General features: G+C 47.4%; 1 protein-coding gene across 1 annotated transcript; it reads left to right on the forward strand.

Moving 5' to 3' along the window:
• Window positions 1–218: 218 nt before the first annotated feature.
• Window positions 219–10,835, forward strand: NOC4L (nucleolar complex associated 4 homolog). Its single transcript, XM_054219132.1, has 15 exons — window positions 219–360; window positions 481–601; window positions 732–838; window positions 1,115–1,222; window positions 1,770–1,919; window positions 2,544–2,643; window positions 2,947–2,981; window positions 3,085–3,135; window positions 3,673–3,784; window positions 4,437–4,497; window positions 5,032–5,142; window positions 6,460–6,623; window positions 7,405–7,487; window positions 8,421–8,534; window positions 8,838–10,835. The coding sequence occupies exons 1-15, from the start codon at window positions 265–267 to the stop codon at window positions 8,952–8,954; spliced, it is 1,530 nt and encodes a 509-aa protein (XP_054075107.1). The 5' UTR covers window positions 219–264; the 3' UTR covers window positions 8,955–10,835.
• The last annotated feature ends 3,942 nt before the right edge of the window (window positions 10,836–14,777 follow it).

Raw genomic sequence — 14,777 nt, forward strand, 5'->3', positions numbered from 1 at the left:
CTGGCCATGCTGTGGGGATGCAGCCCAGGATGCCGTTGGCTTTCTGGGCTGTGAGCACACGTTGCCGGCTCACGTTGAGCTTCTCGTCCGCCAACACCCCCAAGTCCTTCTCCTCAGGGCTGCTCTCCATCTATCCTCCGCCCAGCCTGTGTTTTTCCTCAAAAGATGGGGTTTTCGGGTTGTGGGAGGGGGCGGTGGCCTCCCGGCCCCGCCTGCGGGAGGAGCGGCCTCCGCTGCGCCTCCTCCTCCTCTTCCGGCGGCAGCATGGCGCGGGCCGCTGCGCTCGCCTGCTGCCTGGACGCTGTGCTGGAGAGCCGCGGCAACGCCAACCGCGTCTTCGAGATCCTGGAGCTGCTGGCGGTGCGGGCCGGGCCGGGCTGGGTCGGGCGGGCGGGCTGTGGTGGGGCGGCGCTGGGGCTGAGGGCCGCGGCTGGCGGCGGGGCCGGCCCGCGCCCTCTCCTCAGAGATTCTCTTCCCCAGGGCCAGGAGGAGGAGGAGGTCCTCTGCGCCGCCAGGACCTGCAGCCGGCTCTTCGGGGCGCTGCTGGAGCGCGGGGAGCTGTTCGTCGGCCCACTGCCCGCCGAGAAGGACTCTCTGGCCGGTGAGGGGGGAGCGGGGGCCTCTGCGGCCGCGTCCGGGTAGAGGCAGGGCCCTGGGCCTGGGTGGCGGCTCCCCGGGGCTCGTCCTAGCCGGTCCGGGCTGTCACTGCTTCTCCGTGTTTCGTCCTTCAGAGAAGTACAGCGCTGAGGACAAGTACAAGATATGGATGAGGCACCGCTACAACGAGTGCGTGGATTGCCTGGCGGAGCTGATGGGCCACCATGTCTTCCAGGTGAAGGTAGGTCCTGAGCCTGCTGCTGGGACACGGGTTCCCCTGGGGGTGAATTAGAAGCAATTGTCACTCTGATATTTCAGTGTGGGAGGGCAGGTAGGGCTGTAAGACCTTGCTGGTGCCCCCACCTCTGCTCACCAGCCTGACAGTAAAAGGCGTGCAGCTCTCTCCACGAACAACAACTTAGTTCATTGTTCCTCTTTTAGAAGTCACCTCCTTTGGATCTGACCCCTGGTGTACTTGTTGAGGTGGGATTTTTTTCTTTTGTTCTTTTTCCAAAAGGAAGTGTCACTCTGCACCCTCATGAAGTTTGTCGAGTTGGAGGCACGATATCCCTTGATCAAAGTAGAGTGGAAAGGGACTTTAACTTTTCCTCGTGAACTTCTCAAGGTAAGGAGCAGAACTGAAAAGTTCCTCTTGTCGTTACCTGGTGGCACACACGACCTCAATGTGCTCACCTTCTCCAGGACTGAAATGTCAAGCCAGGAGGTTTTCAGTGGGAAGGGAGGGTGGTGTCCTAGAGAGCACCGACACCTAGAACTTCTGTCCCTGGTGAGGTGGTACCTGCAGATGTGGGAGCAGCTGCCTTGTACAGGTTCGAGCTGGGTTCATGAGTATTTATGAGGTGCCAGTTATGGGGTGGTTTTTTGTAGTCCCTGGCCTCACTTGCAGGGATTGGGAGGTGACAGGGAAGGTACTGCCCCTGGATCAGCCACCATCTCCTTTCTAAATGATATTATCTTTGATAGAAGGGGCCCATGTTGGAGGCCAGGAGGGCCTGTCAGAATGGCTTGTGAACGTTGCTGTGGGGCAAGCCGCACATGGCTGTGCTAGCTGCCTTTCAGAAAAATGAGGGGTGCCGTCAGCCACCACAGCTCGCTGTCTGCTCCAGTACTGTAAGAGACTGACTTCCTTTCCTCTACAAACCTTTTGTTAGGTAGTTGTCGATGGCTTACTTCCCTTAAACGAGGATGCTTCGCTCCTGATCTCTCGCTTTCAAGAATATATGGAGTATGATGACATTCGGTACTTTGTCATAAAGGCGGTCACTGAGAGTATTGGACAAGTCATGCAAAAGACAAAAGAGGTAACAAATTTTTGCTGTTGAGTTGGGTCTGGATAAACTGCTCTGAAACGTGTATCTCGTGCATGAGGCAGGGGGGGACAGTGGTGTATGGAAAGACTTCGGAAGCAAGAGGAATGAGTGTGCCCACTTGAAGGCATTGATTTTTTTTTTTAAATATTTTTTTTCTTGCTCACAATGTGTGTCAATTATGCTAAGAATGTCTTCAGTCTGAAACTGGAAGTAGTTTAAGACACAAAGTGGTGTTCTTGCAGATCCTTCTCGTCTGGGCTCTAGCTTCTGTTCTACCCGAATCGCTGCAGGGTGGGTGTCACACACAGAACTCCTAATTCTGTTCTCTCTGTGGTGCAGAGAAGAAGAGTCTGTTTTCCTTAATGTAATCCACCAGTTTTTGTTAAACCAGAATTAGTTCAGAGATAAGTTTTGTGTTAGGTGAACAAGTAATACTCCAGGATGAGGCAGCAATAGAGAATACACCAGTATGTAATTTAGCCGTCAGCATTTTTCCTTTCCTTTTTCTTTCCTAAGTATATTCAGTGCTTGGGAAATAGGGCAATATCGAAGTCCAGCATCTTGCTATCTGTTGTGGAACTTGCTTCGTGTTTGATTATATGCTTTTTTCCTCAGAGGCCGCTGCCATTTTACCAGCAGAATGTATTTTCCCTCATTTCGCCCATTAACATGCCAAACAAAGAGTCCGACATGGTCAAATTTATGGTGAAGCAAGGTTAGTAATCTCCACATGATGACCTGTGTATGAAAGGGAAAATCAGGTTTAAGATTTTTGTTGTGTAAAGACTATACTATCATTTGCTAATAAAAAATGTCTGCTTCTGTGATCACAGTGATTCTAAACAGTATTACAAAATCCACATTCCTCTGTCTACGGTGGGTTCAGTCATGGCTTTGTATCAAGACAAGGACTTCAGCCCAAATTTTTAGGGTATCAAAGTACTAAGTAAAAAAGGATCATCTTAATTTCTTAAACATCCCATTTCAAGTTCAATATCCATTTTTCCTTTCTTCTTAGATAACTGGGAGGAATTGAAAGTGTCGAAGCTGCAGGTAACTGTTCATTTGCTGCTTCAGAGTTGAAATTTTATTTACTTAAAATAGAACTTTATCTACAGCAGTGTGTTTAACTCACTGTTTGCAATTCTCTTTTCAGGCACACAAGCAGGCGTTTGAAAAAATGTGGCTCATTTTTTTGAAGCACAAGGTGAGTGTTGCTGCTGCCACTGATCTGTGTAACTCTTCAATTGCTAATCCTCAGAGGCTGCCCCCGCCCTTGCATGGAGCTCCTGGTAGGACCTCGCTGTGCTTTCAATGTGGGATGAGAACAGCCCAGTCACCCTTTCTGTTGGATCGTTCTCCTGCCAAGAAACATGACCTTATACGTTCTGGTTGTTCTTACTCTTAGGCGTTTTTTCCCCGCCTCAAACAAATCTGACCATAAGGAGTGGCCTGCAGCATAACGACCTCTGCTCCTGATTTGAGGGTTCCCAAGCCTTTTCGCTGGTGACTTTCCCCTCTGAGCTGTGATGACACTTCTAGTTGTGGGCACCAGCTTCTTTGAATGAACTTGTCACGTGTCACTTGTAAACTCTCCCATTTGGGAACTGCTGCTGTGAGCCGTTCTGTATTGTCCTGGCACATCCCCTTTTGCTTGTGTGTTGCCTTTTTCAGCCATGGGTTGCTGTTGCTCTCTGAGTTCTCCCTGCAATGATTGTTTCACTGTATTGTTTCGTCTTCACAGCTACCCACTGGCCTGTACAAAAAAGTTCTTGTGATTCTGCATGACTCCATCCTGCCTTACATGAATGAACCCACTCTCATGATAGACTTCTTGACGGCAGCCTATGGCATAGGTGAGTGAAAACAGGCTTTAAATCCTTTGTGGTATGTACCTGCAGCATGGTACTTACGGACTTGGAAGGTCGGCTGGATGTAGCGCCATGGCCTGGATGATGAAATAGACGTACTTTTGGCTGGGATGGAGCTAAGGAACTAGGGTGAGCTCTGTCGTCCCTGAAAGTGAGATGTTTTTACCTGTGTCAGTGTTGTTGCCCCTTATATGTAGGGAAAATCATATTTAAGGCTTTGAGTAGAGTAGAATACTGGAGTGATTTCTTTTAAATATGGAATTCAGCCAGCACTGCTGATATCTGGGCTGCATCCGGACACAGGATGCACAGATGCCTACAGAAATGTCCTTTCTCATGATACCTTTGCTTCCTCAGTGTGGTTTTCTTGGGGGATTCTGCAGCACGTTTTTGTGTCTCGGTGTTTCAGAGTCTTTTCTTCTAAACTACAGCTTAATCTTTCTGAGAAACTTGTGAACCTCTGGGAGGTTTTAGGTGAAATTGTGTCACTTTACAACTGTCATGCTGGCTTTAATTTCAGGTACTCTTGGTTTTGTGTTCATTCTAGGAAGGTTTTATAATAGAAACAAGTTGAAGCTGATTCCTTTTTTTTTTTTCCCAATTTTTATTGTGTTGCTACCTGCCTGCTTTCTTACAGGTGGAGCAATCAGTCTTCTAGCCTTAAATGGTTTATTTATTCTGATTCATCAGCATAATCTGTAAGTAAAAAGAGCATATTGTTGGAAGGGGCATGGGGTTTTGCGTTTATATTTTTATGTAAAAGCAACTGAAATGGGTTCTCCACGCCTTCAGGCTTTAAAATTTCCCCATGAGCAACTCCAACTCTGCACAAGAGGCTCAGCTGTTTGGATGCTGAGCTCTTGATAGTCTGACCTTTTTTTTCAGCTGAGCCTAAATATCCTCTTCTCCAGGCTGTAGTTGCTCAGCGCTTGAAAATCGATTTCTATTGATCTAGTTACACAGTGAAGCCATAGTTTTTGGTGTGACTTTCACTGGATCCCATACCATTTGCAGTCAATGGATATAGCTTCACATCCCCAAAATGGCTGGGCACTGCAAGAGCCATAAATTCACCTTGTTTTCAAGTGGTGGCTGTGGAGAGAAGCCTAAGAAAGCTAAACAGAGCACAGCAGTGGTCTGGGGTAGGCTGTAATGAAAGCATAGGAACATTTAGACACGGTGTAGTCCCATTGTACATCACAACGGATGTTGTCATTTTCTTTTTTTAACAGGGAGTATCCTGACTTTTACAAAAAACTGTACAGTCTTTTAGACCCTTCTATATATCACGTGAAATACCGAGCCCGCTTTTTCCATTTGGCTGATCTGTTTTTGTCTTCATCGTAAGTAGCATCTTTATTATGTATGCTCACATATTTTCCTTTTGCTTTTTTGTTGGCCAGAGGCTGTTTTTGAAGTCCCCCACATGTCTGGATATAATGTATTCAGTGTTCCTACTGGATTAGATTCATTTTTACCAAGAAAACCGAATCCAAGAGTGTCAGTGTAGTGTTGTGTAATTTTTCATGTGCTATTTTTGAAGATTTGCCACACAGCCGTCTAGTTTCAGAAGGCAAAAACGCAGTTAGTTATTGGAGTTTGATCTGCAAATGATTATGGATGTATTTTGATCAGTATTCCACTTTGGCTGAAAGTGATGATTTTTGTGTCTGTCTTTATGAATATGGAAAAGTAACATTTGAAGGCTTTTTATAGATCATAAAGCTGTTGATAAATTGATGACCTTTTGCAGACGTGTAAGATTGAAATATAAAGTGTTTGACAATCTGTCTTGATGATGTCAACTTGTTGTACACAGGGAAGAAACTAGATAAGCAGCTGGTCATATAGTTGCCATCATATGTTATAAAATAAACCAAGAGTAACGCTTTACAGTTCAGCACTAGGCACTTAATATCACCCCCCCTTGTATTCATAGTGTGCTTTGGAGACAGTAACGAGATCTGACAGACGGTGTCCTGTGGGGTGGCTTTGCTGAGCCTTGCAGGTGTAGCGAGCCCTAGGGCTGAAGGCTGAGTGGCTGCAAATTGTCATCTTTCATCACAGCTCTTCTGACCTGAAGAAAATGCCTAGATGAGCTGATCGCTGTTAGAAATTTGCATTTTTACCATAAAAAAACCTGTCCTGCACATTTATATTGCAGCAGCTTTATGTTCCCATTAACAGCTGTACTGCTTACTTTAGTCCTGGAAGTATTAGTATAAATTTAACACCATGGCCCGTGTATTAATTAAACCCACAAAACAACATTAGGAGAGTATAATCAAGGTTGCCTGGCCAAGCAGTCTGAAGTTTATAGAAGGACTGAATAAAGACTGACACGTGAATGACCATGTACAAGAGCTGTGCTTGGCTACAGTGAGCGCCTGGAGTGATGCCATGCATCTGGATTGAATCACAGTGATTTGAGATTATTCATGCACTGAATGGAAATGCCCCCAGATTTATTCCAGAGAGTGCACAAGACCCTCTGTTACTGCTTGAAACCAAGACTCTTACAGCTTCTCTTTACTCCATAGCCCAAAAAATCTGAAGAGCCCCACTGATCTTTAACGTGACTTGCTCTTTGGGTTGGTGAGGCTGCTGGCTCACTTGCTAGGACTTTTACATGCTGGTTTTTTCTGTCCGCTTTCCAACAGTCACTTGCCAGCGTACCTGGTGGCAGCATTTATAAAGCGCCTCTCTCGGCTGGCTCTCACTGCTCCTCCCGAGGCTCTGCTCATGGTCATTCCCTTCATCTGTAATCTCTTTCGGAGGCACCCGGCGTGCAAAGTGCTCGTACACAGACCTAATGGGCCAGAAGGTAAGGGGAGGGTGGGCAGGGGAGTTTTGCATTATGCCTTCAGACAGCATAAAGAGCAGTATTCCTGTGGAGGAGGAGGGGAGATCCCAGCCCCGATTCCGAGTTCTAGAAGGATCCCTCTGTCCCTTGAGTTTGCGGAAAGCCAGCAGACTGCTTCTGCAGGTTCTCTGGCTGTGAAGACCTATCTGCGTTGCTCCTCTCTGACCTTGGGCCTCACGGTTGGCTCCCTGCCTCTGTGGTTCCCTGGTGAGGGTTGCTTTGAGCGTGGCACGCTGCCCCAGGCTACTTCCAAGTGCTAAAGAACTCGGGGGGGCTGTACCAGACACTGAGCTTGTCTTGTTCACCTCAAGACTATAAAGAAAAAAGGGAAAAAAAAAAAAACCAAATGCAGAAACCAGAGACCTCCTCAGTTTCTGTCTGTAGTGTTTTTGTGTAGGTGGCCCCACTGGGGCGTTAGCAGTCTCCCAAGTTTTTACTTCATCTCTCTCTGATTTAACTGATCAGTGTTGAACATCAGTAGTGACCGTTCGAAGTTGCCTGAGATGCCCTTTGCCTGAGACTGTTCAAGTTCCTTGTGCCCTGCTCCCTGTGCTCTTACGATTCTGTAGTGTTGCAAACAGTGACTCTTGTGTCATGCTGGAATGTGTCAGCTTGTTCCTGGACCCTAAATGTCTTGGGAAGGAGCAGCTCTGGCTGCACCATTGCTCTGGGTCTCTGTGATCCCTTTGAGGTTATGTATATCATGCAGAAGTTAATTAGCTCTGTATTTCTGTTTCTTTAGATATGTCAGAAGATCCATATATTATGGAGGAAGAGTCGCCATCTGAAAGCAGGGCTTTGGAGAGCTCTCTCTGGGAGATTCGGGTATGTCAGCTAAAAAGGAACATCTGTGTCTGGTATGGGCTTGTTCCACCCTTGCTGCTTCCTTGACACACGTTGGCCATGGGTAGTCCCACTTACAGGAACCTGCTGACGTACGTCATGCAAATGAGATGAGTTTCTGGCTCATCTGTTATTCTGCATCCTTTTCTATCCTAGCGTAAGATGCAAAGGATTCCACACACTGGAGAAATTGTACGTGCTAATTAGTAAGTGACTTGTGAGCACACTTCTGACCATGCAGCTGAAAAGCGTGCAGTTAACAGCAGAAACAGACTAAATAGCTGCAAATGTATGAGGCTTTTTATTTGCTTTGGAGGGGAGAGAGAGGAACTTGCTGAGCACTGATGGAAATTAATTGGGTACAGCTAGGTCATCCTGTAGAAATGGGTTTAAAAATGCTGGAGAAGATGGTAATGTTCACCTTTCGCCTGAATCGTTTGTAGGATGGTATACGAAGGCTGAAATCGGTTAAATTACTCCTGATGCTTCTAAAACCTTAATGGCAGAATTATCACTTTCCATTTAAACACTACAAGGGATTTGTGTAAGGGACTGAAGCAGCAACAAGAATGTTGTGTGACAGCAGGAAGCCCAGAGGGCAGGAGCTCGGATGTGACGTCGGGGCTGTGGGAGGTGGCAGAATTGGGTTGTGTGCTGTAGGCATGGCCTGTGGAGGAGTCTGTCTGGAGCTGGATGCAGACCAGGTGGAGGGGACCTTTGACCATTTGAAAGATGGCTGAAATCAGGATTTCTTGAAGCCCTGTAGTAGCACAGTACAGCAAACTTGCCTCCTCTGCCAGAATCTGATGTTCACTGAAGATCTGACCAACAAAGGGCAGATCCCTGTGTGGGAGGGCAGATAGGTATGTCACCCTGTACTAACCAGGCCATCTCCTGTTTGTCTTGCTCTTGCAGTGTCTACAAAACCATTATCACCCGGATGTGGCCAAGGCGGCTGCTGTCCTGAACCAGTCGCTGTCTGAAATAGAGGACGACATATCGGGGCTCCTGGAGCTCTCAGCTTACGAGGTAACGTGTCTGTGTCTTTTGGAGTGATTGGAACCAGTGGAGAGGAGATTGGTTTTTGGGCGCTGTAGCTGTGTCAGCCTTGCTGCTGGGGAGGGACCTAGGCTAACTTCTGGTTACCCAGAGCCAGGGAAAATGGGAAAATGTTAAATAATGGAGCATGAGGCAGCAGTGGTGACAGGGATGGATTTTTATATAAAAGGCTTATTGCTGGATCTTTTAAGAGGTTAGAGTGAGCAGTGGTATCAGCCAGGGTGAAAAGCTTGTACTGACTTTTGCCAATATCATCTATTTTTTTCTTTGTAGCTTTTTGATAAAGAAGTAAAGAAAAAGGCTGCTGATGTGCCCCTGGAGTTTGAGCAAATACGAGGTTTGTTTGGAAAGAAAAATGATATTTTTGCAGAGCACTTCTCTTTAGATTGATGTGATCTCTCACAAACATCTGCACAACTGGCTGATCTTAGGGATGTGCACAAAGCTCACGTGTTGTGCTGGGCAATTCTGCCTTTGAGGTATCTCCGTGTGATGAGAGCTGGACCGCTTGAGAAAGGTGCAGCCGCCTTCAGTGACCTTTGCCACTACGTGTGGATGGACTTCCCTTTGTTTCTCACACTTGCATTCTGCCGCCTGATACTTGGGAGGGATTTTCCCTCAGAGCAAAGTTTTCTGGACCTGTTCATCGCTGAGATTCCAGCCCTTTTCTCCAAAGCTGCTGGTGCTGGCTGTGATCGGTGACTGCCTAGACAAACCATCTTGCTGCCACTCGATGGGACTGAGGGGAAGTGTGGTCTCTGACTACTGCTCTTGTTTTTCACATGTGTTACTTTTTACAGTGATGACCTGTTTGTAGCAAGTGACTTCAATACATAGCAGTGAACACCTGATGATATTCTAATTGTATTTTTTTATGTACACTTTTAAACTCATGTCTTCAGAGGGATGTTTAGATTCTATGTACTCAACACTCCCACCTTCGAGGTAGTGAAAGCTCAGGTTTGTAGAAAATAACTCATAGATGATGCTCAGTAATTCATCTATGAAGCGTTGCAGATGTTTCTTCATGTACATCTATCTCATGCTGTAAGGTTTTTTAATTCAAAATGCTCATGAGCTTTGGAAATGAGGGTAATGGTGGTGACTGCTGTAGCCAGGGAGGCCAACTGATGTGCAGTGGGAGGTTTGTCTAATCCTTGATTCTTGCTTCAGAATGATAAGCAGCTTAATGTACTTTTGCGTGCCGCCTGCAAATGTTGTAGGAGCTCTGGCCAGTGTGTATCCAGGTGCTAAAGAGTTTTAACTAGTCTGCTGATACTGGGTGGTTTTGTTAATTTAGATTTTTCCGTACAGTTCCAGAAGTCATGCAGAAATTCCTTCTGATAGGGTTTGAGGTTCTCACCCCCTTGCCCCCCGCCCAAGGTTTTCAGTTGGAGATAAACTCCTTATTAAGAACGCAGATAAACTCAGGACTTTTTTTTTTTTTTAAATAATTTTCAACAACTTAATGTTCGTTAGACTTTAGCTCTGCTTGCACATTTTGGAATTGTATTTTGTGAAGGAGAACGTGGAGGCCAAGAAATATAATTTCTGGCAGACAGGTCTGTAAGTCAAGGAAAACTGCAGCTGTCTTGAAGACAGCACGTATTATGTTTTCTTCATCCAGTTCTCTTCATGCTTTCGAAACAATGGATGTGTCCTAGGAATATAGAGCTCTGCCTCTTTTCTCTGATACTTTTTGAATTTAGTTGGAGCGTTTTTCAGCATTTGGGTTTTGTTTTTTAAGAAGTCTTTATCTTTGATTTTCTCTTGTGAAAAAGCAATCCCATCTTCTCCCTGGCCAGCCTGCTTCTCTTTTTTCTTTGACTTCTGGTATTCATGGTAGGAAGGCAGAGGGGCGGAGATAACTTAAAATTTGAGAGCCCTCAGTTCAAGTTCACCCAAGCCTTGTATTTCAGCTCTAAAACCTATCTCCCTATACCATATGTATGTTGTATGTATGTGTTTATTAAACATTTTGAAGTGCTCTGATGCTAATGAGGACCACATAGCCACCTTTGAAAGAAGTGTATAAGTGTAATGTCTTTCAGATTAAATGAATGAATATATTGAATATGGAAATGAAAGAATGAATATATATATTGAATACCTTTGCATCTTCTTGTTTTACTCAGGTTGGTTGGCCCAGTTACATCTATCTGAAATTACTGATGGGTGATGTTATTCCTATCTTTCATAATATTGACACCCAGAGGTGTCAGGATTCCTTTTTTTAATGCACAAATATTAAACCATTTGAGCGTGGGGCAAGTCTGGGTCTCATGGTATTGAAAATGGGGGAGTTGGGTTGGGTTCCTGTGTCTGGACGGAGGGTAAACAGAATCTTTCTGTCAAGGTGGCGTCCAAAGGACTGTGTAAGCTGCGTGCCTCCGTCTGCCGTCCCGGGGTCTCCTGTAGGATACCCTGCACGGGGGGCAGAGGGAGTCGCTGGGCAGTAGTGGAAAGTACCTGCTTCTGCCTTGCGATATGGCCTGCTGCTGCCTGGTGGGCAGAGCCTTCTTGCTCTGAGGCCAGATTGCCACCAACGAGAATATTACCAATCCACTTGGAAGAGGGATGCTGCTGGAAATGGGAGGTTTTGCTATTTCCCAGGAGGAAGATTGCGAAGGCACCAGCATCTTCAGTGTTTCACCAGCAATGGGTCCTAAGTACTCTACTGCAATTAACCGTGACTTGATTGGAGCAAAATGCAATTTATTTTTTCAAGTGTGTTCCCGGTGCCCTGTGTGCTGACCTGCGCAGCTCCCGCTGACGTTGAGACGAGGGTTAGGCTGACACAGTCTGGTTTAGGATCTCGGCATATTTCAGTGCTGAGCTGGAATTGCTGTTAGCGCTTTACTTAAAGTATGTGCCGCTGACCTGGAGTGACTTAATTATTTTGTGGCGATGGCTGGCAGCCCCAGGCGCCGTCTCCCTGTGCTTGGTGCAGACCAGACAGCCCACAGACGGCTCGGAGGAGCTTACAGCTCAGCCTGGGTGCACTGTAGACAAGCCTTGAAGGTCTTCCAGAGGCTTCATCCCCCATCTCTGATGCCACGCTTGCCTAAGCAGCGTTCTTAAACCGCTCTTAGGTGGAGATAGCTTTAAGCCCCTGCCTGTCCTTGGAAAAACATTCCACCTGGTCTTTCATCAAGCTTTTATCTTTAAACTTTCACCCCCCTCCCCTCAATAGGGAGGCATCAGGAAAAAAAATCAGCAGCTATAAATATTAAAAGTTTCATCTGCACTGAGTGAACAACCCTTATCAGGCTGCACAGCCACCGCCGCTGCTGCTCTACAGGTCTCCACAGACCGCAGATTATAGATGCTTTAATCATAGCGGGTATTAACTGGAAGGCCAGATGGAAGTACCAGGCAGAGAGCGCGTAAGTCACTCCTGTTATTACTTGATTTTTATCGGATGTGGGGAGCGGGGAGGGGGTTGTTCTGGGGTTTGTTGTTGTTGGGTTACCTCAGTTGAGCATAAAAGATAGTTTTATGAAAATGTTGAACCAGTTCCCCGGCCTCCCCACCCGTCACTGCCTCAGTCCCCCACCAGAGGACGCGATAAGGTCTGTGCGTGGCAGTGGGCTGCCCTTGGCTTGTTTTCCTGAGCTCTCCTTCGTTTGAAGGCCATTCAGAGTCATTCCAGCCTGAAGGTAATGGATAGAGCCCCTCATCAAGGGCACGATGAGGTTTGTCTTGTGAGTCAAAGGCCCAGGTGACCATGGTGTGTTTGTTCATCAGCTTGGATTCTCACTTTTAAGATATCCATTGGGGGATAGAGGGAAATGTGCATTTACATGCGGAAACAGATGGAAAAGTGCAAATGCCAGCCGGAGGCCTGGGGCAGGCTTGCCTCAGGTAGAGCCGGTGCCTGTCCTCTTCCAGCACAGTGTAAGTGTGCTTGGTGGCAGGCTGGCAGTGGTCCTCCAAGAAATTAGACTTGCCCATATAAAATAGCTCTCATTTCACACCGTGCGTTCAGCTGTCTCAAGGAGCGTGTTAGGAACTGCCTAACCAGCATCCCCTGCCCCTCGTCTCACCCACCTGGGAGTCCACCTCTGCCCCCTGGATTGCGGGTGAGCCCCTCAGCGTGCAGGAGCTGGACGCTGAGTTGATAAATCCTGTCTTAGTTCCAAAAGGGCCAGATCCACAGGCTCCCAAGTGCTTAAAAAAACCCAGTAAAAAATTCTTAGCCTCACTGACCAGCTGCAATTAGCATTAAGGTGCTTGCCCAGCTCTGGGACAGCAAAAGCTGCAGCACAGCCATAACCACTGTGTTCTCCACTACCTAGTTTTGAAATACAAACGAGCTCTCAGGTAATTTACAGCCCTGCTCGGGCAAAGAGGGGTACGGCATCGCAGTTCGACCGACACCAGCCTTCTCCAGCACTACCATAATCAATATTCATTAACTGAAGTCTATTGGACTTGGAGATTTACTGCTATTAGAAAGCCAAGAGTCTATCTTAGTGTGGTTTATGAAGGAAATTCTAGGTCTGCTAATAAAAAGATTTGCTTTTCTGCAGATTCTTAGCCCTGTCCCTGGGCCACGCTTTCATCACTAAAAAGTGAGAAATGGTGCATGTGGGTAGAGCCAAAAGACAGAAAAACAGAGGGAAACTTCTCTTCAGAGCTGGTAGAAGGCACCTGCGGCTGGGTTAGTGTATGGCCAGCTTCAGGGCTAAGCCTTGCTTCTGTGTCATTTTCAAAGCCACCACCCTGCATGCACCCAAGAGGAGCAAAACTCGAGCTGTTTGGGAAGATCACCCTCCCAGCAGCAAGGATGAGCTCTCTGGCCACTTTGCTTGGGTACCCGGGGCATCATCAGGCAGAAGCACCCTGCTGGAACCCAGGAACTGGTGCAGTGGCTTGTAGCTGAGGATACCCGCCAGCGATGGCAGCGAGTTCCTCGTGGGCTGTAGAGCCAACCTGCCTCTTCCTGACAACTAAACCCCGACAACCAGGACAACCACGATGCTCTGGCTGATGGTGCACGCACAGAGGATGTGAATGTCAACTCCATCCTAACAGAGTTAAAGCCTGCAGCCTCCATGGCCTGCTGGTATCCCCATTTTATTGATAAATGAACAGAGCAAACCTTATCAAAACGAGCAGACTGCAGTCCTGCTAATGCAGCTCCACTTGCGCTAAAGATAATTGATGCTTTAATAATGCTACGCATTATCCAGATTGTGGCTGGAGTGCTTATGTGAGGAGAAGCATCAATCACAGGTGGCTGTATTTAACGTCTATCAAATATCGAGGTGGGTGGCAAGGTGTGTTTTGTGCTGCTCTTGGGGGAAGTGTTGGGCTCTGAGATAGGAAGCGAATGAAGCATCGCATGCCTTTTGCCTACATAAGTAAGTTTCCTGCAGATTGGGAGAGTGAGGATGTACATTTTCATTATCTCAGCTGGAGACGGGAGATACCACATGCTGGGGTATTGGAAATGGAGGCTTGATGATGAAGAACTGCAGTTCCCAAGTGGAAGGCCTTCGGTCTCGGCTGCTGGTGAAGGGATGGATGTCTCTGCTGGGTTCTGCTCTGCACAGATAAGGTCCTCCTGCAACCCGGGCAATGGCTCCTGGAGTTGAGTGAGCCTTGAGAGAAACCATAGGTGAAATTTGCTGCTGTGCCACACAGGTAGACTTACAGGGGCCAGCCAGGGCTATACAGGTAGTAAGTGAAGTCCCATCACCGTGACAGCCTTGTGGGCAGCCAGCAGGGGTGTCTGCAGTGATGGTCGCTGCCACTGGGTACCCAGCATGTGCCACGGGGCTCTGCTGTGGAGCCCGGCAGAGCGGCTCCAATGAGCTGTGTGCTTGGCTGGGTGGGGGGGCCAGCATGCAGTGATCTTGTGTGATACCTGCCTGAAGGGTCCCTGACCACTCACCAGCCTCACGCGCCCTGTGGGATGGCTCCAAGCCTTGGGGAAGCCAGAGGGAGCTGGAACGGATCCACTTCTGCATCCTGCCCCGGGGCTGGGCTTCCTGCGCTCCGTGCGTCATGTCTAAAGCTGCAGCGTGTGGCTTTTTCCAGAGATAAGGTCCTCTCCTCCAAAGTTTTTCCTTGTTAAGATGACTCCTGAAGCATCTTTCCTGGCTTAAATGTTTCCTTTGGACCATGCCTGCCCAAAGGCATAGTTACTCAAAGGTATTTAGTAAATGAACTCCTGTTATCTTTGGGAAGCTGAGTATAAATATTGAC

This window comes from Rissa tridactyla, chromosome 13, assembly GCF_028500815.1.
Source record: "Rissa tridactyla isolate bRisTri1 chromosome 13, bRisTri1.patW.cur.20221130, whole genome shotgun sequence".
Taxonomy (NCBI): Eukaryota; Metazoa; Chordata; class Aves; order Charadriiformes; family Laridae; genus Rissa; species Rissa tridactyla.